This window comes from Linepithema humile, chromosome 6 (assembly GCF_040581485.1).
Source record: "Linepithema humile isolate Giens D197 chromosome 6, Lhum_UNIL_v1.0, whole genome shotgun sequence".
NCBI lineage: Eukaryota > Metazoa > Arthropoda > Insecta > Hymenoptera > Formicidae > Linepithema > Linepithema humile.
In genome coordinates this window covers 28,585,299-28,610,188 of record NC_090133.1, presented here as the reverse complement: position 1 = coordinate 28,610,188, position 24,890 = coordinate 28,585,299, and the positions used below count along the sequence as shown (strand labels likewise).

The window sequence follows — 24,890 nt, the reverse complement described above, 5'->3', positions numbered from 1 at the left end:
GGCGGTGCCAGGTGCGCCAGAATGCATCACGAGACTTATCGCGGCATTAGACCGCAAACGATAAGTCAAGCTGTTGTTCAAACACATAATTATCCAAATGGAACAAGAATCCAAAAGACTGAAAAAAATATAGCGAGATTTTGAATACACATCACCATTCCTAAAGCTTCCCTCTCTTTTCCAGATATTTTGCAAAGCTTCCAATCAACAATGCATCCCGACAGTCGCAAACTAGCTGTCACTGCGCTTAAACTCGATGTCGGAGCGAAGAAAACAATGTCAATCGAGCGGCAATTAACGTCGAGACCGTAATTCGCGAATTAAGCTGAGATTGTTTCTCGCAATCAGTTCGAGAATTTTTCAAATCGCGTAATTTAATGGCAATTAAACGTCGGAGCATCAAACCGGAATAATTAAATCACAGGCTTCTTTATGCCATGATGGCATCGTGCAGGTCGGAATGTATGGTCCGAAATTAAATAAAGTTATGATTAACGACGCCGTATTTTACGTCGCGCGTGATACCTATTTTTAGACGCAGAAGAACTCGTTCTTAAACATTTCCCGTACAATTACTGTCAAACGGATTCTTGTCAAAATACACGACAAGAAAAGAAGCAAAAAGAGGAAATAGGAGAATGATTAAAAAGCGGAATCGTATTTCTCGCGTACCTCCTGTCACCCCTCGCCGATCGTATTAATAGTAACTCGCGATATTGAGTTATCACTGCCTCATCCACCTTCCCTATTTTAATCGAGCGCGCTATTTTCAGGTGAACGCTAAAGTTGGCGCAAACCGAGCGAAATCGGGTCAAGTACGAAACACGTCACGTCTGAAGTCGACGTGTATCGCAACTACTGCGGGAATTAAATAACCCGTAAATACCCTGTGCTGCACTAGCGCGCGAAAATGTATGCCGTTAAATTACGTATACTTTAGATATTACATATACTAGATACAAAATTGAGTCGGTGTAAAAATTATAAAATTGCGTCTAAAAGTCTGAAATAAATCTTACAATCTTACGCTTGGCCAATAATAAAAATTATACTAATTTGATAAAAGTAAAATGTGTACATACAACAAAATTACAAGCAACAGGAAATTGTCACGCTTGAGATTAATAGTCATTTTGATTATTAAACTTTTGCATTTAATAAAATATCAGATTCTTGTAGATCTTGACACCGTGATAAGTTCTTTTACTGCGTTTGTTAACACAAATATGAAAATCGCGGAAATCTCTTAAAAGAAGAGTCACATTAAAGTCTTTGATGTTATTACAAATTATTTTATTTTCGGTTTATCTCGTATATTCAGAAATAATTTGCGGAGAGGGTTTTATCCTGCCATTATTTCGATATCTCTGGCGGCGAAGACGCAATGGTTGAATTTTGAGAGAAATCAAAGGAAGCTGACATTACGGACCTATTATTATTTATCGATGATATGCGTTGGTGGAATTACGTCACGGTCACTGACACGCGTATTTAACTCACACGTGTGACAGCACAAACACGCTCTAACGACGACTTAATTAAAGCGTTTAGCGATGGCTGACATCTATGTTCGCATAATTGCGGCAGCGCCGTTAAACATTTCGCGCTAAAATGCATGGGGAAGCGATACACGCGGTGTTACATTATCCGTCATATGCTATGCATTTATTCTACGAAATAATCGCGAAACGCGAGCACGCAAAGTGTAATATATTTAGTTACGGAAAAGAGCATTGTAAGTTAATATACGTGTAAAGAATATTATTTATAAAAAAAAACATCTTGCATGATATAAAACGTCGAGTGAATCCAAAAATTACGGTTGGAATAAATATTTTACGACGCTTGTTTATGACATGCAGACCGCACGCAACTGCACTAAAATAGGAAATACGAGAATTAGCCAAAAAGGTTCCACAAAATTATTATTAAAATACAAATACATATTAACAGAATTCAAACAACAGCTCTTCCTTTATATTCTTCAATGTGATTCCTGCAGCACAAACCGACAACTTTCCAACTACTCGGTAAAAAATTTTTTTAATTAAAAAGCATAGCAAATACGTAAAAAAATAAACTATTGTTTGAGTTTATATAATAAATACTTGTTTTTTTAATAATAACTGCGGAAAGTTCTTGACCCATCCTAACATTTTGGATACATTCAAATTTTTAGAACACTATAGAGCAAGATACATTTAATTATTTTAAGTAAGTTCTAATCATAGAACTTAAGTGCCAATAGAACTTGCAACAGTGTCGTTGAAATTTATCTGAAATATCATCGTATCTCGTCGTGAAACACGCATATCAGACAATGTATCCGTTCTCAACATATGTCAATATTCTACATCTGATGTGCGAGGGAACATGACTTCGCAATCCCGGTAAGCTTGTGCAAAATCACGTTATCAGTGATGAAAGTCAATGATTCGCGTGGTAGGTCAGACGTAATGTCGAGGAACCAAGTAGTACGACCGTAAAATTAAGCAAAGAAACGCGTGAAAAAGTATCGATAAAAATCGAGTCGTTCCAGCAAATCGTATTAACCTCAGCATTATCAGATCAGTAATTACTATACCTACTTCACCTCTACTGATCAATAATAGTTATATATAATAATAAAACTTGTGAAATAATAATTGTACTTTATAATTGTATTGATTTAATAATCATATCCGATTGTGAATACGTGATTATTTGTTGGAACTAAATAATTATTCGCTTGTAATGTCATTAGATTTAACATTTCTCCTTTGTTAATAATATTAAACAATGTACAATTTATGAATAAAAGTCAAGAGAATAATATATCCAAACCGCTATTAAATATCCAATTAGCTCCACGCGAGCAGCAATGGATCTTTTTCCGTCGAGTCGACAGAATGAGGAAACATTGACAGTGCAATTAAGTAAATGGGACGAAGAGAGTGGTTTTCTCGTCGGCTAGCGAGGAAAGATTACCTCTTTACGATAGCCTACAAATTGAAGAAGAGGCATCCGAAAAACCCGCCGTTCCATGCTGTGGTCAGCATTTAACTTGCTTGTAAAAGTATTCATAATGTCTTAATAAACGTTAAATGTGAGCAAATTTCTATAGAAGTTACCGGTATAAACTTTATTCCATCGTGATGACCGGGATTTAAATTTTCTGTTATTCTCGTCGAGAAAAGTTACACGTTATTGATTAACGCTATACTGTAACTATACTTTGAAAGTGAACAAGAATTATACAGAAAAATAATGCTTTGTTTTGTCAGACAAGCCACACACGCGATATTATAATATCCGCAATAGGAAAAATGTAATATTAATATTTACATATAATATAAAAAATAATTTAATATATAAAAAAAACATTTGTTAATTTTGTGCGTCGTGACTAATGAATTAATTTAATCAATTCTTTGCTGTAAACGTAATTCAGTAATTCATCACCAAATTTTTCCAAACAATAATCAGTGAATTTCTATATAATCTTTCAAAATCTCTATAAAATTTTCAGTTGATATCTTAAATCGATTAAAATAAAAATGACATATCTTATATTTGATTATGTCAAAATAAAATCAAACCGCACAGGTTTGTAAAAACAATTGAAGAAATTACGTTCCAATTCTGTTTATGAATTTCGCGCTGAGTTTAAAATTAACACACGTTATTTTATTGAAATTATCGGACTGAGGCAGTTCAGCACATGAAGTAATTCGGCACGTCAATGTCGCTGTATTTCCACATTTAGCCCTAGTATGTTGCACGCTGTCGCAAATATCCGCGCCGCTGTCGCGAACAATGAATAATTTATTCTCGCACCCATAGAATTCGGCCGAAATTTTGCGCAAACACCATACGCACGCACGCATAAATGCGTGTCGCGGGTAATGCATTCACGCGAAAGGAAATATTTAACGTGTGTGTGTGTGCGTTGCCGGGTGCGAACGAGCGATAGTCCTGCTAAAAGCTAAATATACTTATGCACAAACATTGGCGGAAAATATCATTTAACGCGCAACTTACATTGCGATTATTAATATCAACGACTTTCGCCCAGCCGGTGAGAGGAAAATGATTTACTGATGAAACACGAACGCCCATCAGCGCGACGTGCGTGGAATTCCGCGATAAAGGTGAGAGTGCCTCGTTCGAGGAACATGTGGTCGGTATTTTCAGGCTTGCCCGATATGGAAACCTTTGCACGCTCATGTCGCTGAGAAATAGTTTTTCCGATACAAAAATAAGAGACAAATAAGAGGGCGCGTATCATGGCTTCCGCTCGGCTTTAAAGTGATAAGCTGTCGCGAAAACAGAAAACACGCTTTTTAATTTACGTTGCTTTACAAATTTTCTCGCAATTTTTATGATAAATTAAGGTACTTATTTAGAGACTATTTTGAAGCAGTCCGACATTACTCGCGTCTTTTTTACATTCAATACTAAGCATCTTGGTAATGAAGCTTAGACTTAATATTCCGAGAAAGTAAAGTCCGTTTGTGAATTTCAATGAACGAGAAAGTTTTGTTAATTTAATTCCGCCACGGAAACTTGGTTTTCGCGAGAAGTTCTTTATTTCATCAATCGTTTATAAAACTGTTTGTATCTCGTCATTTTAGTTAAGAAAAAAGCGACTGTTAAATGTTGAGAAAATTTGTTGTTAAAACTAAAACCGAGTAACTTGCAATTGTTCTCTGTATACGCATTTAGATTTGTATTTTCGTGTACTTTACGACATCGGAATCTGTCAATCCGTTCTTTGGAAAAGCTCATTGCATCGATAGGAAAAGTATTGTTCGTAAGTTGCTTTTACTGTGTACGTATTTTTGTGTATGTTGCTGACATTTTTACCGCGTTTCCAGCTATCAGCGTGGACAATACGAGACTTAATAAAACAATTTTTTCGGTTTCGCTACGAATTTGTTTGGTCAATCGATCAAAGAACTGTGCTACGTTGTATTTTCTCTCCTCGTTCCTTTCTACATTACTTTTCCATCAAATTAAGTTTCACACTCACAAAGATAATTGAATAATATTTTGTCAATAATTATAATAAAATTAAAAATCAAGAAAATTTGAATATAATTTGACAAATGTTAAATAAAAAGAAAACGAACAAGCGAGTCATCGCAATGTAAAAGTGCGAAAACAGTGCGTACACTTCACAAGAAATGTTTACAAACATTTCGACCTATAAGATCATAATGACAGTGTTGTGTTTCGCACTTCTTCCTTGCGTTGGCTTATTTACCTTTTCCCTTTCTGCATAAAAGAAAATCACAGTTCACGACACACTTTATTCATAAAACACAAACACATAAATGCAAAATTTTAACCACCAGTTTAATATTAAGTGATAAAATATTAATAGATTAATCTCGTTTTATACAGCAGAGAATTTTAATCGAAGGCAACCAATTTAGAGAATCAGAAACTTTAATATTTTATTACGGCTTGATATTTAGTATGCGTTTTCGAAATTGATCGGCTATTAGCAGATTAATATAATTTTAAATAATATAATTTCAATATCTTTATTTTATATAAACCTTGAATAATTGACATGCTAGTATAAAATTCATAATATAGTCATAAATATAAAATATTGAAATTTCTGAGTATTGAATATAATTGTGTGTGTGTGTGTATTAACCTACTGATATTTCCTTATTGAATATAAACTGGTAAATCAAATCTTAACATTTTTATACTTCACATACTACGAAATATATATTTATCATTGCAGACAAAATAAATATTCAATTACTTTTGTGAATGTAAAATTTGATTTAGTTGGAACATTGAAAAAGATAGGAAAAAATATGATACAAGAATTTTGTAATCGATCGATCAAATAACTTATAGCAAAACCAAAGAAATAATTGTATATCCAGAATTTTCAATTACTAAATAGAATAAAATTGCATAAAATCATAAGTTTATAATAAGAATTAATAATATAAATTTAACAAAATTTCATAAAAAATAATAATTCAATGATGTGAAAGAATACAAACTTCAAGGATGATATAGAATTCACAAATAAATCAGAAAATTAAAAACAATAGTTTATGTTTTTTGGAAATCAGATGAGAATATACAACGCTAATAGAGTAGAAAAGATACGCAAATATAATCTATCCAAAAATAAAGATATAAATATTACAATCATGCTGATTATAATAATGTTAGTGGATAATTATAAATTGGCCTGAAGCTTAAACGAACAATTTGATGTGTAAATATGAGGATGTGTAAATTGAGATGTAAGCTTACAGGATACGCGGCCAAGCCGAGATTCATCACCTCGATTTCCGGTCATCGGCGGGCTTCGATTTAATCGCCCTGACTGCCCAATTAACCCACGGCCTCGTGTGTCGCGCGAGCAAAAACGTCAGATGAGAGGTAAATAGTTTCACTTACCCTGCCTGTATCTATCCCGTCGTCGCAGATCACTAGGTATTCCAGCACCTCTCCCTCCGAGTCGACGAAGGGCACAGAGAATCACAGTTCACGAGAGGAAGAGATATGTGCGACGGGCGATGACGGCGACACGTAACCGCGAGCGAGCGATCATTCGCGGATTCGGGTGATTTCTTCCGGGCGTCTCGGCCCTCTTCCTCCGTCAGTCGCCACTTACGGAACTCCCCTCAGACGATCCCCGCGATCCCGGAGCTACGGGCCGGAAGTAAACGCGTTCGCGATGACGATAATAACGAGACGGCGATGACGATCCTCGAGCCAAGTACACTCACACGTTTCGCGTTGCGCATGTGTATACATATATCTATCTATCTATCTATCTATCTATCTGTATATCTTTTATATATATCTTTATATATGCATCTCAACGGGATTCACGACATTCCCTTTCCTCCTCCCTCTTTTCCACCATGCACCCTCGCGACAACTGATTCGTTACTTTCTTGCGTCGTTCTTTCTCTCGATCTATCCTTGATCCGCCCTCTCGTTACCGACTCGCTCGCTCTCGCTCTTTCTCTCTCTCTCTCCCTCTCCCTCTCTCTCTCTCTCTCTTTCTCTCTCTAACTCTCTCGCTCTCTTTCTCTCACTTTATCGTCCTTTCTTTCCCTCTCTTCGTTCGTTCTGCAACTAGGATAAAATGATATGTATTCGTTCGCAACGGCGATCCCCGAAAACCTACGAAATTGCTGTGGCTGACTCGACGTTCGCACGATCACTGGGCCGGCGATCGAGCGCGTCTGATATCACCCAGCCGCCCCCGTAACATCCGTCCGTCTCGTCGCTTGATTTCCCTCCCTTGCTGCTGGTTCCGTCTGTTCCGTGTCTTTCTCTCTCTCTCTCTCTCTCTCTCGCCTTCTTGCTCGCGCGCTCTCTCTCTCTCTCTCTTTTTCTGTCTTTCTCTCAAGCGGAGACCCCGTTGCACGCCCCCGCGACTGTTTTACTCACTATTTTATCTGTACTTGTCTAAAACTAACGGATAATGTACTCCTCCGATGGCACACACACAGCTAATCCCTCTATACTCGCACTCGACTACCACGGTGTGTGTATATGCTAAACCCCAAGTCACATTTTAAGTACGACAACGACGACGCACGGGTGCCGACCGTGGGGTTACACTCTCTGCCTCTCACGCTGCCGCCTCACCCTCTTGCGCCCCGGTCGGCCGACGCGTCCCCACCCGTCGTAGAAGCATCCCCACCAGGGGATGGCGCTCGCCCTTGACGCGACACCCCAACGCACAGTAGCGGATTCCATGAGCGAAAAAATCTAACTCTGACCTCTATAAATGTGTGTCAGCTATTTTTGCAAATTGTTACACATTTTGGTACTATTTCGTTGCAATATTGAAAAATGTGAGATAATTCAATAAAGCTTTCGCACTCGATCGAGAATTCTAGAGAAGATATTGAATGCACTATTTTTGCAATTACAAAATAGAGAAAAAAAGCAAAACTGCGAAAAACTGGTGAAAAACTGAAAAGTTAATAATAAATCACTAAAAAAACAATACAGTTAATATATCAGTTATAGGTGCGCAGTATTGATTAATATAATACGGGAATTAAATTTGATAATCTGAGATCCTGATGTTATAAAAACAAAATTGCCATTACATGTCTCTTATCGCTTTGTATTAAGCTGGTTTAATATTGTTATAAGTACTCGGGCTCCTCCGCGAGTGACACATCCCTAACACAACACCCCTTATTTCCTGCTCACAAAATTGCAGTAGCGGAATTCTATCGCAAGGTTCGCGTCGCTGGAATTTTTATAATCATTGTTAAGTGCTTTCTGTAGTATTACAAGTACAAGTTAGTCCATAAATTATTTATATTTCATAATATCCTATATTGCGCACGCATAAAATGTTACATAAATTAATGTTTAGTGTGCTAATAATACGATATAAGTAAATTCCAAACAAATTCAACAGTTTGGTTTATATTTCTTGAATTTTACTCCGTATATTTTTCTACTAAGCAGAGAGGGAAAGAGAGAGCATTATTTTTATATCAAGTACTAAATTAAATAAGTTATAAAACATGAAGGGATAATTTTTTATTAACACGAAAGATCGTGGAAATTTGTAAGCGTGTTTCATGCGGCATTTCTTGCGTCATGTCACCGTCACGCTTGCGTTTCCCTCTTCTTCGTCGATCGACGATAACGTCGACTTTGTCGTACGTCACTGAACCGCCACCCCTTACGCGAGGAATTATACCCTTTCTTTTCTCGCCGTCTTTCCCTCCACTGTCGCGCAGATCGCCCCTGATCGCTCCCGACTCCGGATTCCCACTCCTTCCCTTCCCCTACTCTACATAGAGACGAACTCAATGGTATAGCCGCGGATCGCTTATGGTATCTAAATGCCCGACGCCAAGAGCGACGTGTCTGATATAGGTGAATGGACAGAATTCTCGTCTCTGTTCTACGGCGACGAGACTCCGTGCCGCTATATCGCGCACATTCAGGGATTGTTGTTGCGAGAGCGGCCTCGTAAAATCAAGGATCCGCGCCAGACACTGCACCATAGCGGAGAGGTGCCGCGGAGAAGATCCGACCATAACTACGTCTGCACTAGTGATACTCACCGTTTGTTACCGCGCTACCGGCTATATTACTGCGATATCACCGGATTATTACGGCCCGATTATAGACTATAAAGACCATGATTTTCTATAATTTCAGATAAGCTAACGACAGTCTACTTCTACGTGACTGATCCCATCTCTGTAAATATCAGACAGCGTTATCCAAGTTCTAGCTAAGTCTCTGTTCTTCTCTCTCTATTCCATCTAACCGACATTAACTCGTTAACATTTATCGCGACAATTCTACGTGTATTAACGAACAAGTTCTAGGGAGACCAAGCGACGATTTCTCGGAAAACCACTTTAAACGTACAGCAAGTTTGCTATACGTCGCCCCAACTCGCGCGATACGCGGAAATCGTGCGTTACCGGAAGTCGCATATTTCGAGAGGGTGGAAAGAGAGAAAGGAAGGAGAGAAAATAGGGGTAGGTCACCCCTCTCGCATCCCCTGGCCGCGAGCTTTCACGAGCTACTATTCCCCACTCGGGGGATCCGTTCTCCTACCCGGCAGCCGTGAGATTCTCCTATTGACGTACCCACCGGCCCATCCCCGGATACCCCTCATCGTAGGTTGCCTTCCCCCCTCCACGTGCACAGCCGCCTCCATCCCTTCTGACGCTCCATAGCATGGTCTGACGTAACGCGACGTTACGTCAGACCGCCCTCGCAGGCCGCTGCTGCAACGGGTGGTCTCCGGATACTCACACACTTACATAACTCGCGCACACACGCGCGAGAAACGTCGTTCTCTCTGCGCGACGGCGTTTCTTATCGCCGCAACGCGGTGCTTCTTTATAATCTCGACCCCGCCTTCCCGATGTTGCCTTCGCGAGTAATACGCGGCGCGCAAGAAAGCACGACGTGCTAGACAAAGGCGGAGAAAAAAAAAAGGGATTCTCTAACCATGAACGCCGGAAGAATTTTTTTCGAGAATCGATTTGAAACCTAATATCTTTGTATCGTATCTTTTATCTTCTATTCTTTTTTATGTAACTATGAGAAAATAAAAAGTATAAAATTTGTGTAAATAATTTTACATAAATTAATTTAAATCATTTTTCTACCAATAATGCGATTTCAAAAAGCATGTTATCAAGTGTTCGACGTTGGCACGCGAGGATATTCCATACAGTTTTGATTTACATTCGATTTCAACTGCAAGTCTTTCTTATTACACTGACGTATGTGTACCTCCTTTTGCTACCTTCGTAATTCTAGAAGCCGGTAGCTCTTAGAAGGTTTGTTCATTTTCCTGACCTCTATAGTTAGGGGTGACAGAGCCAACATAATCATTGTCGTAGGTTCGATTCTAGGAAATTGACTTCCGTGTAGACACAAGAGTCGATTTCGCATTAATGAATTCTTCGAATGACTATAAATTCTTGCCATATTCGTATATAGAATAATTCGTGTGAAACTCGTACAAAATATATTTCTCATTATTAAAACTTGCCATTTGCGTTTCAAGTTAAAAAGCGTTTTCGCATATTTACGCGTTTGCGCATATTTACGTATCTTTTCTAGTCTCCAGAAAGAAGATTATATTAGCCACAAAAGAATAAAACTTTGTGACTTTCTTAAAGATATCTATTCTTATATCACACACTTGTGTGTGCGAAATATATATGATTTAGATTTACGCATATAATATGTGAGAAGGCGAATTATTAAACATAATTGTTATTTCTTATACGATTAGTACGTTAGTAAAACATCTCAAAATGGCCGAAATTGGCCGAATGTATTAGCGCAGTTTTAAGTACAGCTATATGAAAAACATTGACGCACTTACTTGGCAAATCTACGATGAATCGATGCGTCTGTGAACGTAGAGCGATTCAGGTGGTAGCGGTTTGATATTGATTAACGTAAAAGCGCACATGTTGTAAAAATCTTGCGAGAAACGATGATCTTGATCAAAGAATTACTTTGCGCAAAGTGTTTGAAGTTAGGCAGCAAACAGGCAGTAAATAGTGTGGCGCTGCTTTATTGTCAAGGTGGCGACATCTTCAATAAGAAATGTATATTATCTGCGCTGCTGGTAACCTAAAAATAATAATTCAATGAAGAATTATAGCGTTTTATGCGTGAAACGTTGGTAATACTGAAAATCTGATCAAGACCAATTTCGATACGTTACATTCAAAAACAACGTGCTTTGAAGACTGACAGCATCAACAAGATTGACAGCCCGGAGCCAGAAAGAAGAAGAAGAACCAAGATTGAGTGGTGAAAGAATTTGTGGCTGATATAAATAATTTTATTTTTATATGTCAATTAACTGAAAGGTAAATAATACACGTAATATTAACGAAGTGAGTTAATATTCATAAAGTATAAAAGCAAAAACTACTTCTATATCTAGTTTATAGATAAATGTTATAAACAATAATAATATAATATACATTTGTGTACTTATTTATATGAAATTAGAACATGCAACACTATAATTTCTGTAATAAAAATATATTATTTTCAGAGTATAATATATAATAATTTTTCCTAATTTCTTATTTTTCAAATATTTTGATTTATATCATATAAATCTTATCTACTTTTGTTATAAGATAAGAGTATATTAGAATATTGTAATATTTAATAATTAGAATATCATGTTTTCTTCCACAGGGACACACAATATCATGAATGAGGTTATAGATAATTTTGCATGGACTCGCCAACTCGAGTGTCCACCAACAGTATGCAATGATTCAGTGAAGAAAATGTATGACCATTGTTTTACCTATTTACTGAACTCTTACTACTATTGTGTTACATATTATTTTTATCTTTATCAGATTATGCAAGGGAGTACTGGAGCTCTTATGGGAAGACATTTCAAATTCTACATTTCCTATGACTGAAGCATTCAAAATAAGGAAGAATATTTTGGTGTACAAATTGAGACATGGATTGAATGATTCTACAATTGCATCTGTAAGGAATTTAAATCAGTTAAGGTCTAAAAGTAACATACTGAAACAACAGATATCTTTGCTAGAAGAGGAATATGAAGAACAAGATTACAATGTTAGACAAAAAAGTAAGAATAATCATTGATTAGTAAGATTTATAAAATAATTATAAAATTTATAAAAATTTTAGTGCAACGGTTAAAAGACATAAAGAACAAGTATTCTATGATTAGTACGAGAAAAGATTTTCTGAAATTAAAACATAATGAAACTAGTGAACAATTAAAAGATTGTAGTGACATGAGACGAATTTGTCAACATTTAATGCCAAATATTTCTAAGGACATAAATCAACAAAAATTGAGAGAAAATCTAGACATAGTAGCAGGATTACGTTCAGCCGAAAATAAAAAACAAGTAAGTATATAAAATATCATCATATAAAATAATAGTACTTATATATTGATAAAAAATGACATCACTTATGTACCAATAAAAATATTTTTTTAATATAAACAGATAAAAAGAAAAATATCAAACTCTCTTGGTCATATTAATATACACACACTGTGGACACATTTGTATCAAGCGCTGTCACAGGACTTGGACACGTTGAAGAAACTGGAGACTAGAAATGATTTTAATAATTCGACTTTAGTGGGTGAAAATATAGATATTGGTATCGCAAAAGCTTGCGGCCTACATATGTGTATGATGTCAAAACGAATATTATCTAATGCTAAGGCCAATATATATCGACAACGTTTAATTGAATTCATAGAATTAATAGAGGTAGCGTAAATTTTTCTACATAAAGCTGGTAAATTATTTAAAAAACAATAATTAACAAACAATATGAAATTAGAAATATATGATATTTTATCTTGAAATATATGATTTTATCTTGTAGTCATTATCCCATGATGATGTAATCACGTGGTTGGCTTTAACATTGGAGATAAAAAAGTTAGAAACCGAACAAACGTGTCTGCAAAATGAAGTTCAGAAATTAAAGAGCACCATCCAGGACAATTATTTGCTTAATCTCGATATAGCTCAACTAACGGCTGATATAGAAACGGTTGATGCACAGATTGTAAGTTTCAGCATGTTATACATTCTACATGTTTTTGATTCTAACATTTGAGTATGTTACAGGTCGGATATGTAAAAAACATTCAGCAGTCTATAGCCATTTTGAATTCTACGATATCGCTCATACTTAAAGCGAAAGAGAAGTTGAATTACGAGTCGCAGAAAATAGTGGCATTACAAAGCGATTACGGTCCGAAATGTACAAACAACGCATTGGACATCGAACTGGATATATTTCACAATACTTTAGATCTCAATGCTTTGCGAAAAGTAATGTTGAAAGGAGACGTGGGTTTATACAGGTTGGTAGAAGTTTTACGTGTGTTAAATTTTGCTTTCATATTTGTACGATTCTTAATATTGCACAAAACTTGTTACAGACACGCGATCTGTGGCATCGATAAAGCTTCCATCACGCTTCCATCTGCAATCAACCCACAATCGAGGATTAAATCTTATTTCCCAATGATACAGATACCAATTTACTGTCTCATAGAATGCTACAGAAACGCGATCGCCAATATAATTTATACGAAGTTACATTGTTCCGCGTCAACGGAGGATATCGAGTGCGCGGATAAATTAGTGTCATCGCGAGAAAAATGTAATTACAACAACCTGGAGCTATTATATCTCTCAAAAATGGCTTGCGATCAGGCGCGTGAAGAAATCAAGGGGTTCAACGCGATCTTAAGTGCTTGGTAAGTTACTATTATAAGATTTTGAGTCGCAGTTATTTCTAATTTCATCATATGACATTTAGGATAAATCAAGATGTGCAAGAAGCGATGGCGCTCATCGAAACGACCGTGGATGGTGTGTCTTTCAAAGATTGGTTACAGCGTTATAATTTAGTGTTGTACATGATACAAAATGGTAAATGATTCAAACGTGCATCTACCGTATCTTATCGCTGTTTATTTGTATAATATAACATGCCCAGGGAATTTTTATATATATATGATTTTTATATTAAACAAAGTTTGAAGGATTTTATTATATTTTGATATGTAAAGCTGCAATAAATTAAATGAATTCAATTAATGCATTAAAATACAATTTTACGAGGTATAATGACGGAAAAAGTGCTGCAAATGATAATAAAATGCATGAATAAAAACAGTATAAAGGATAAGTCAACAGAACGTACAATATTCAACGTACATGGGAGTAATAGACCTATATTTTTCTCACAAAAATACGTCACGTAATACACGTTAACCAATTGTATAATTAATAAATTTTTGTTAAAATACGACATAAAAATTCTCTCGAATAAGAGCACTTGGAATTTTCGCATATCGCTACCTACGAGACTGGCGGCCATAATTCGCCTTCGTCGTCCCCTTCGGCGAGACACTTGCAACAAAATAACTTCAAGTTCCCGGCCGAGTGGAAAAAAATGTTTGGCGGATTGTCCATACATTTCTTTCGTACCATACGCGCGCACTTGACACCTTTGTCGCTAAGCGCAATCTTATTTTTTAATAGATATCTGAAAAGAATTAATTGCCAACAGCTTCACATTCTTTTGGTTTCAGATATTTATACAGATTCTTGAATTTCGAATTTAGACAATCGCGCAAACACTCGCGTATGGTACACGTATCGATTATTGCAAATTACAGTAAATCGTAATCAAAGAGCTCGTGATCGGTACACAACTCAAGTTATGTACTCGACAGTTGTTTTTCTCTATTTCAGTCAATAAGTGTCCAAGAATATATTTTCGTCTATTCTGAAGGAAGGAAAAATGTATAAATCCGGAATCTGGAAACGAGTTCTTCAATTACACATGCTATAATCTACGTTGCTTGAATTGCAAGACTCGAGAGCGTTCAAAAGAGAAAGGCAGTAATTGGACCGGAGCCCTCGAGAAGTCGAAAAGGCGCTCCTTTGACACTTCTTTTTTTTTCTTATTTTCTTATGTACGTAGCCGCAATTATAAAAATGATGCACTTCAGTGCGATTTTATTCATACAGCTCCCATCTCTTATACACATAAATTTATAAGTTAACACTTTGACCCCTGAACTTGGATTTTTTTTTTTTTTAATTGTCTCGACAGCACGAAACAACCATCGTACCTCGAACTCCTCTTTAGTATACAAAACTAGCCTACCTATATGTACAAGACGCTATGTAATTATATACCAGACGTGCGAAGCGAGCGAGGGAATATCCACCATTCTGATCGTCGCGGTTTTAATCCTTCAACTTGCAAAAGGAAGAATTAAAAATCTGATAATACAATTAGAAGCAAAAATGAAAATTAAACAGCAGGCATCAGCGGATGTGTATTCCAATAATCTTAATCGAGAAATAGAAAAGTTTAAAAGAACCGATATAGAAACTTCGTAAAATTTCCCAATTTTTATAAGTGGATACTCGACTTTTCAAACTGGGTGCTTTGCAGCCCCTTTTAATTCATTCGTTTTTCAATATTTCATACTTTTATCATTGTAAAAATAATGCGAGAAATGATTATAATTTAATAAATAAATATCGAATTGCTCCAATTCTGAATATCATTATTCGAATCCATCAATATCAAATTCCTTCCAGCTAAACATCCTGCGAGGACATTCTCAATATTTCACCTCTCACAGTCGAGGCACGCTGACGATTGTGAATGCGAACCCGCGCACATTTCGCGCGTTTACACGCGTTAAATAGTACAACCGAGACGGCGAGTGATCCGCAGCGAGCATCGGGCATCCGTGATGAGGGGTATCGCGACGCCAGGACCGATAACGGCACGGCGACGATTGTTGGCTGCTGTGGGTGCGTAAGGGAAAGCGGAAGGTCGAGTCCCTCTCGCGAGTCGACGTACACGATCACAGAGATCGGTCGCTGGCATTTCGAACCGATACTTTTGAGCTTTAAGTATTGAGCAAAGGCACGCCTATTTGCTTGAAAGGCACGTTAATGCGACCGTGTCCCTCTTACTCTTGCGTCAACGTTCAAGACTCGGATAATCGAGATACCAACGGTATCTCTGTGGTTTTATCGAATTAATTGCACAGATTGATTTTAATTTTATTCAAGTAGATTAAATCTATAAAAAAATTAATATTTCCTAATATAATTTATAAACTATATAAAATTGCAACTTTAAACTTAATAATTTTTTCAATCTAAAGCTTCTGACTCTCATTATAGTCCAGTGGACTGTTTCAAATTTGCAAATTCAACTTACTAATTATAGACTATATAAAATTCCAACTCTTCGAATTTTTTTATTTAATTATCTTCTTGAGGAATCATGACAATCCTTGTTAATATGCGTTGGAAATAAAACTTTGATCCTCGATAATAACGGGAGAACAATAGTGGGGGCAGGGGAGGGTCAATAAACTTTGACGTGACGATAACACACGCGCGATAATACGTCGTATTAAGATCGCGGATAAGACCGAAACGTCCGATCAACGACCGTGACTTTTGTTGCGAGCGAATTTCACATGCACCGATTCGCACCGGTCCTTTTGTGTTTATGTAACCGAGAAATCAAGCACCAACGTCCGTTCCTTCGCGATTCGATCGGTTAAGGTCACCGGACTCCTTTCGTCGAACGTGCGTCGAGTCCTAGGCGTCGTGTCTATTTACGCGGTGCACAGTCGAAAAATGCAAACGATCTTTCACCTAATTGTGTAACGATACAGTGTCGGATGACTATTGTGGGTCACCATTATCTACGTCCGTGTAATTTCTTGCTTTATATAACGCCAGGATCGCGACGAAGGAGCAGCGACTACGCGGATTCTCTACCAGAAAGCGCGCGGTTATAAAATCTTGGTATAATTTATTTTTACCAAAGCGAGAGGGAGCAAACTTTCCGACATTGTGAGAAAAAAAAAAGAGGTATCAAAAACAATCATGTAGGTATTTCCAGTTGCGAAAGCGGCGAAAAAAAAATGACATCGCGCTGATTTACTGTCGACTTGATAAAACCACCGGGCTTCCCAGACAGATAAATCCGTTCCATCGTTCGTTCCTCCACCGGTTTCTTCTCTGTGGCTTTCCCATGATCGTCAAACCTTTTTTTTCCTTTTTTTTTTTTTTTTTTTTTAGCAAAGTTGTCTGACTGCTTCAAATACGCAACAACCGACACGATCTTCCAGTGACAAATTAGAGAAAAATCTGCTCATTATTCAAATGGTGGAAATTATTTTGAACATCTACAAAAATTACGTTTTCTAATTCAACTTGTAGCGCTTTCAGATAAATGACTCTCTTTTCTCCCGCAATCGATCGATAATAATTGTCCTTGAAAGGTCGGTGCTCGCGAATATCACCCGTTGCCGGCGACCATTTACCCCGAGAACGGCGTAAATTATTGTCAAGACCCTCCTTAAAATTCGCAAAATTTTTTACGCGCCTTAGATGTTTCGAATGTCACCGCGTCCGAAACAAACAACTCGTTCTTCCCATTTCTCTCTACAGTCGTAGGAGCACTAGGACGATTCACCCACACGTCCTGCTGCGCCAATCGCCGAATTACGGTCGCGCGCGACCACTTCGCTCGAGCCTATCTGGAGCCTAGCTAAGATTAGCTGAAAAATCGCGTTGTAAAAAAAGTCATCAATGCATATTAATGCATATTCCGCGAATCGAGAAGCGTGCGACGATAATTTTATACCCTTTTTGGATGGATGCGTCGATCTCGGTGAGGGGCTTAAACCCTTCGTGTTTCAATACGACAAATTAAGAATAGAGAAAAAGAGACCGGTAGAGAGGGGGAGGGGAAGGTTCATTGATCCCTCGGCGATTTCGCGGAGAGAGAGAGAACAAAAAAATAGACACAACGTCGTGGCGAGAGAAGGTCGACTAGGCTAGGCGCTCGCTCGAGGGTCACTCGATCTTCGCCGGGAACGATTTTCGAATATTGAGCTGCGTCGCTAAGCTTTCACCCTTCACATAATAATCGGCGGCGTCCCTCCTCCTGGGAGAGGAGCCGTTCGCGACGCCGTTCGCGACGCCGTTCGCGACGCCATTCGCAACGCCGTTGGCGACGCCGTTCGCGACGCCGTTGGTGACGCTGCCGTTCGCCGTGCCGTTCGCGGTTCCGTTCGCGTGCTTGTCCTTCGAGTGATGCTGATCGTCCTTGGCGACACCGTTCGCCACCACCGCGTTGTTCAGCTTCCTCCAGGGTTTGTTCTGCTGATAGCTCTGCTGGTAGAATTCTTTGAACAAGAAAAGGAACATGACCGCATGTAGACCGATCCACCAAACGAACGCCTTCGGGTAGTTGCATTCGATGAAGAGCAACTGGAAGGCGTGGACCATGATGGCGATGAATTGCACCATCTGGAAGGCAGTCAGGTACTTCTTCCACCAGAGGAACGGCTGTACCTTCGGACCCATCGCCGCCAAAAGATAGTACGTGTACATCACGATGTGGACGAAGGTGTTCAACAGACCGAAGAAGGTTGAATGGCCGCCTAAAATTGGCCGACGGAAAAAATTAGCATGGAGCTCGCCGTAATTCACTCATAATTTTCTCTGACTCATCCGATTATCAGAAAGCTGATGTAAAAAATTGTTAGCTAAACGCCACGCTTTTAAAATTATTTACATCAGCTGTTGCGTAAAAATTTACGAGTTTTTGCAAAATTGAGCCAGTATCGTCACACGATGCGTTGCAATATGCATACCATTTTTCAATCACAAGTAATAGTATGTAAAAAATTTAAATTATTTTAATATATTCTACAGGAAAATAAACTCGTTTATTTTATCGTTTAAAGAAAGCTTAAAAATATTTGCATTCAAAAGAACTTGATAAGTCACTGCAAAGTAAATGTAAAAAATATTTCTATCGTTACCAGACAAACAAATTGTGAAATGGAGAAAACCAGTTTTTTATGTTTTCTCAAAAAGATTGGTCTCAGCACAAATATTATTTTCGTAACAACTGATTCGTTTGTTCATGGAGGAAGGTTTATTAACCGCCAAGAACGCATCGCCGAATGATCGCCGACGACATTGACATTAAATTAGTTTTGCCAAGTCAGTCGAATTTCTTTTTTTTTTTTTTTTGCAAACGCATCAACACACGTAACGAATTGCACGAACAATTTTCCACCTACCAGGTGTGAACTTGACACCGAACCAAACCGACATGGGCATGCAACCGTGGTGGATCACATGCAGCGTGGATACATGATTATTCTTCTTCCTTAGCACGAAGAAAATCTGGAAGAAATGGGCACCCGGTTAGCTTGAGAGATGTAACAGAGAAGAGGCGCTTTTTATGATCTGCACTACGTACCGTGTCCATGAATTCGGTAAATTTCGAGAAGTAATACCACCAGCTTGCGTGGACCATCTGCGGTTTCGAAACATCGATTAGCGACGGCTTCTTAATCGCCCCTTCTTTCGCGCCTGTTCTCGAAAATGCGCGCAATCTTCTTTTCGACTTTACATTTTACTTTATGATTTCAATTCTCCAAAATTTTATCATCTCTCGAAAAATATATGACACTCTTATGGTTTCTTTCTATCTCGAAGATCAGAATTTCTTCGATCTTTGTGACACAAACGTTGGTTCTACTTTTCCGTGCAAGTAAATTACAAATTAATGTTATTTAAAGAAAAAGAAAGTAAGAGAGTATATGTGTGCGTGTTGTTTCGCTTAGCGATTTTTGTAAAAACAAGATGATTCTATACATATAATTATCGTACGCATACATTATAATTATCACTGTAACGTAAATAAGATAAATCATAAACATGTTAGCTGCTTTTGAAAACTAGGTTTTTTTTTTTTTTTTTTTAATTTGTTTACTGAAAAGACATCGCGCATGTCACAGTGGTGTATTCGAGTCCGTACAAAAAATAAAAACCGTCGCTATTAACATCGAAATGCGTCTCATCAGTATGTATGGGTGACGGGAATTAATGTGGTGCGTTGTACGTGAATGAGAAAAACGAAGACAGAAAGAAAGAAGAACTATGGTAACTTTATAGTATGCTCCTTAACTGCGTTTATAATGTAAGAAACGCAGTGTTCTTCGTCGAAGCGTGTGCTAAATAATGTTAATTGCGCAAGCCTCTACACTAAGCTCGGTTAGAGTTGCTCTATCGTAAACTCAAATTCGCTTACTACTTCAACTATTTTTCCAACATTTATAAACATAGACTAATAATCTACGATAAAACGGAAAAATACAGAACCGGTCATAAATTCAATACAAAAAATCGACCAAATTCTTGTCAAGAAAAAAACGCAGTCCACACAAACCTGTTCTTCAAAATCATGTTTACCAATCGGAAATAAATTGATCTACTAAGATGATAAAATAAAATAAAATTAAAAAAAGTGATTAAATTAAAATAAACATGATCTAATATACGAAGTATATATGTAAAATTCACTCAACAAAAATCGCTTAGCATATAAAATGATAAAACTGCAATTCAGCTGCAAAAAATTTATTGAATTCTAGACAAAAGAAACAAAAGTATAAGATAAACGAATCAACTCTTAAAACTAATGTAATTTTTCAATCAAAATTCAATAAATAAATCTGCATTAACACAGTATTCAACGCAAATTATTCAATCGGTTGACCTTTATAAAATCATCTTTTTATAAAAATCTAAATTGACCGGCGCTGCTTGGAAAACTAAATATTATGCGAAAACAAAAAGAGATAAAATTCAGCAAGTAAAATAACTCTGTTAATCACGTAATATCACCCACCCTCAATACTTCGGGTCTGTCGCTGTAGTTTACAGGTTGACATCTTAAAGAATAGTCTCCAGTCAGCCATCCGGACATTCCTATCTGCAACCACATTCGCCCAGAGGCCATTTATCCCGATCAGTGAAAAGGATACACAGCAGGACAGTGACAGTATACGGTATAATGTTACATAAGCTTAACTAAAATAGCTATCTACATACGCTATAAAGTATGCGTCAAAATCTACGAACATCGAGAAATATGAACGTTTTACATATTCAACAGAAAAAGAGCCGCCATTGAGAAAAAGAAATTGGCCATAAAAATCAACAATTTTGCACTGTTTTTTTGCAGTTACCGTCAATTAACAAAATAATAATTTTGCGAGTCTTTTCCAATGAAGATGCAAAATGTACAATTAACATTCGGCCGATTAACATTAAAACAACTGCGAATCATCCTCCAAAATCGTAGGAAACAAAAAATAATTCTATATACTTTTAAGCTTGAAAATCATATATACATATAAATTGATAATTAAAGATTTTTTACAATAAATAATGTATGTGATAAAAATGCAGTGTAATAAAATTAAAAAGACGAGAAGATAAGTTTGTCCCTTGAGACGTTCTAGTGTTAAAACTCGGCCGACGTGATTCAGTCATATATCGAAATAGCGAGTTTCAAGCGAAGGAAAAGTTCGGATTGAGATGAAAGCATACAAAGCTTTTCCACGCGTAATCGTACATCCCCGGCAATAAGCCTTCATCCGAAAGCTCGATCTTTCTACAAAATACAATATATATAATTTTTTATGAGTATTTCAATTCAGGATCCTACAGGAATGCCACAGCTCGATGATAATCTGTATCTATCCAGGCCCATACAAGATGTCCAAACCAATACATTTATGAATATATGTATGAATATATATATATATATATATATTGGCAACATTAAATAAACCGATTCAGTTCGGTGGTTTCTGTTGACGGTTGAATGGTTTCTATCGTCTCGTTGAACGGTCCAGCTAGATGCGAACGCGCTGAGCGAGCGCATTACTTACCCTTATTGCAGTGGGGCTGTTGGAATAGTCCACCGGTTGGCAGCGGAGACTATAATGGTCCCACCATCCACCCATGAGGCACTGCGTTGCGACAGAATCGTACAATCACGCTTCCACACACATCTTTTGTCATTGGCGCGTTTCCGTTCAAGGCACATCCAAAACTCGAAATACACGCGATTATTGCGGCAAGCACATTGTCACGCAATTTCTTTTTCATGGCAATTTTATTGGAAAACCCCAAAATGTATTATTGGATTATATTTTTAATATTTTTATATATTTAGAAAATTGCGCAAAAACATCTTGAATGGCGCAACAAATATTTACGAGTCCTGAAGAATTTTTGACTGTTCCTTTTCATCAAGAATTGCATAAACTCAGTCGAGAAATGCGCCAATGACAGATACATTCGTTGCAGACAATGAGACTGATAGATAATCGCGATTGTTAAGATAGAAAGTTTTCGTTAAACGCTGCTTTGCGTTCCAGTGGTTGCCGGCGCGGACACGAAGTAATCGCGGAATCGTCAGCTCGCGCAACTGCAAATAGCAGGGTGCCGTTACCCTAAGATCATTATCATCCATTTACAACGCCAAACCGATCGTGACTCAGCTCGACGATGACTTCGAAAGCCGGCAGCAAACTGACCGACGAATCTTTGAAGAAAATCAAGATAGCAGGAAGTAATAAAAATCTGATATTGCGTATCAACCGGATAATTGCGAAAATCCAAAATTTATCGTAATTGATTATCGAATAATTAAGAAATCGATAAGAGATAATCTGCAAAATTTATTGTAAAACAAAATATTATGCAATTCAAATTCTATATTATAAGTCTTAACTAAATTTTGAAGAAAATTCTCACTCCAAAATTCGCCGATTATTTCTGAAACTGAATTTTAATTTAATATGATTATCGAATAATTAAGAAATCGATAAGAGATAATCTGCAAAATTTATTGTAAAACAAAATATTATGCAATTCAAATTCTATATTATAAGTCTTAACTAAATTTTGAAAAAAATTGCTTACTCCAAAATTCACCGATTATTTCTGAAACTAAATTTTAATTTAATATTGAATTAAAATGATATAATAAATAAAATATTAAATTAGAATAAAAAATATAGACAATAAAAAAATACAGAAAAGCGAGAAATGGCTGAAACAAGATGGTAACGACTAATTTTTTGTGCCTGCAGAAAAATTCGTTTCGTTAAACAAGTCTCCTCGAATGCCTGATTCGTCGGACACTCGAGTGTCTGTATTGCGGGAGAGAAAAAGAGCAGCGTTGTTAGAGCATTGATTCTCACCTCGTAGAATAGCCACGCGGAGAAGATCACCTGGAACAGGTTGTAGAATACCAAGGTGTTCTTAAGCTGGAAAGGCTTTCGATTCTCCATCACTTTCGGCCCTAGCACCTTGACGACGTAGACGTAGGAAAGACAGATGAATAACGTAGGAAACGGTGAACTCATCAACAGCCAATTAGTTGTTCTCCTGTCTGTAAAAAATGTAAAAAAACGATCCTTTGCGATTGACCTCGAAACTCCATTCTCCTCACAAAAAAATCGCAGGATTTACAACATGCGTTTCATTAATATCCTTCAATTATATTGAACAAATCGTTTGAATCTCATTTATCTTAGCGCGCAAAAAAAGATAGTTCACAGAATTATTATTCAAAAAAATCGCGCATAAGTAGTTTATGAAAGTAAAATAAGTAATCTATAAAAAAGAAATTTACAAAAAGAGCTGTTTGTGCAATTTGTAACATTAGCAAATCTGTAGGTTTAATCTATAGGTTTATAATAAATACTTGTTTTATAACACAAGTATTTATAATCTTAAATATTTATTATATTAAATCAAGAATTACAAACATAGATTTATATATCAATAAAACATAAACTGTTCATAAATCTCTCGCTTTTTTAAGCAAAAAACAAGAAGGCATTTTACGATTCAAATAACCTTATTAGCTCCTATGTTTATTACTATAATGAACTTTACATCTGTTACGAGTATGTTGATTTCGATTCTTATTGCGTCGTTTGCAATCTAGCTTCTAGTAAATTATCGTTAGAAAACATATCCTTTTCTACGTAAATTGCTACTTATGAAAATAGTATTTCTTAATCCTTCAAGTCTTGATGTAAGAAGAATTCAAAACATAATATTTGATGTACGCTTATAGCTAACACAATAATATTACAAAAGGCTAACTGCAATTCAAGTTTCTTATTAATTAGCCGTATTAATAAATAAAATTAGAAAAAATTAAAATTATAATATAACCGTGAAAAATCGATACATTTTCATCTGCGAATCGGCGTCATATTGAAATTGTTAAGAATCAAAATTTCCGCTGTGGCTAACTTTTCAGTCTTCTCTATCTGGACTCTATTGCGACCTTCTGCTCTCGTAAAGCGACCTTGTATCAGTAAAACGGCAGCCGTGATCCATGCGCGTATGTAACAATGTGCAGGTATGTTAACGCCCGCATGGCGGCTATCGCAATGGGCGTGATCCAGTGACCATGATTTAACGGCGGTAAAAATCGCACGACCGCGTGTCCTTGAGTATGGAACTCCCCGAAGGACTGCTGCGGCATTAACATGACGCGGCGTCCTTTGACGACGTCGGGATACACGCCATTCCTTTCGCGGATATAATTTCCGTCCTTCGAGGGTTCGATTACCCTTCCGGGATTTTCCACAAGGTTATTACGTACGCTCGCTACTTGCGGTGTATCGCAATTAAATCTTAATCTTTTTTAGTGCCCGATATATTATACGTATTATACACAATTTCGAAACGAAGTTAAATCATATAGTTTATTTACTCTATTTAATTGTTCATTTCTTTTTACTGAAAATTAAATCCTATTATTTATAAAGATACAATAACAAGTAATATACAGTATATAAATAAATACATTAAATTAATTGATAAAACAAATATAAAAAAAGCGTTTTATTTACACAGAAATGCATAATATAATTCTTCGAAAAAAATGAATAAAGATCTTATCTATGTCTGTAA

General features: G+C 36.9%; 3 protein-coding genes across 11 annotated transcripts in view; 1 reads left to right on the top strand and 2 right to left on the bottom strand.

Annotated features, from left to right (window-relative positions):
- The window catches only part of LOC105671259 (solute carrier family 7 member 14), a 78,137-nt gene extending 67,121 nt beyond the window's left edge, over positions 1-11,016 (bottom strand). Inside the window, exon 1 of one of the 2 annotated variants that reach the window (XM_012365238.2) lies at positions 10,865-11,016. The gene's annotated coding sequence lies outside the window, so the exon portion shown is untranslated. Of the gene's footprint in view, positions 1-6,417; positions 7,684-10,864 lie in introns of those variants that run through there. The other variant, XM_067356797.1, reaches the window with a different exon arrangement.
- A 184-nt stretch (positions 11,017-11,200) lies between these two features.
- LOC105671261 (uncharacterized) lies at positions 11,201-14,122 on the top strand. Its single transcript, XM_012365241.2, has 9 exons — positions 11,201-11,360; positions 11,701-11,797; positions 11,871-12,115; positions 12,178-12,404; positions 12,507-12,779; positions 12,898-13,083; positions 13,146-13,384; positions 13,463-13,783; positions 13,846-14,122. The coding sequence occupies exons 2-9, from the start codon at positions 11,715-11,717 to the stop codon at positions 13,964-13,966; spliced, it is 1,695 nt and encodes a 564-aa protein (XP_012220664.1). The 5' UTR covers positions 11,201-11,360; positions 11,701-11,714; the 3' UTR covers positions 13,967-14,122.
- Positions 14,123-14,243: 121 nt separating this feature from the next.
- LOC105671264 (very long chain fatty acid elongase AAEL008004) overlaps positions 14,244-24,890 on the bottom strand; it is a 48,577-nt gene continuing 37,930 nt past the window's right edge. For 6 of the 8 annotated variants that reach the window (XM_012365246.2, XM_012365247.2, XM_012365249.2 and 3 more), the window contains 5 exons: positions 23,159-23,349; positions 20,791-20,874; positions 19,357-19,413; positions 19,175-19,280; positions 14,244-18,526 (listed from right to left, as the gene is read on the bottom strand). In XM_012365246.2, coding sequence (XP_012220669.1) covers positions 17,937-18,526; positions 19,175-19,280; positions 19,357-19,413; positions 20,791-20,874; positions 23,159-23,349 — 1,028 coding nt within the window. In that variant the 3' untranslated portion in view covers positions 14,244-17,936. Of the gene's footprint in view, positions 18,527-19,174; positions 19,281-19,356; positions 19,414-20,790; positions 20,875-21,838; positions 21,920-23,158; positions 23,350-24,890 lie in introns of all 8 variants that reach the window. The other 2 variants (XM_012365251.2, XM_012365250.2) reach the window with 2 other exon arrangements.

Coding starts and splice junctions, on each gene's coding strand:
- LOC105671261 (XM_012365241.2), top strand. CDS start 11,715: ATGAATGAGGTTATAGATAATTTTGCATGGACTCGCCAACTCGAGTGT. Junction 13,084..13,145: donor AAACGGTTGATGCACAGATT/GTAAGTTTCAGC, acceptor AGTATGTTACAG/GTCGGATATGTAAAAAACAT. Junction 13,784..13,845: donor AACGCGATCTTAAGTGCTTG/GTAAGTTACTAT, acceptor TATGACATTTAG/GATAAATCAAGATGTGCAAG.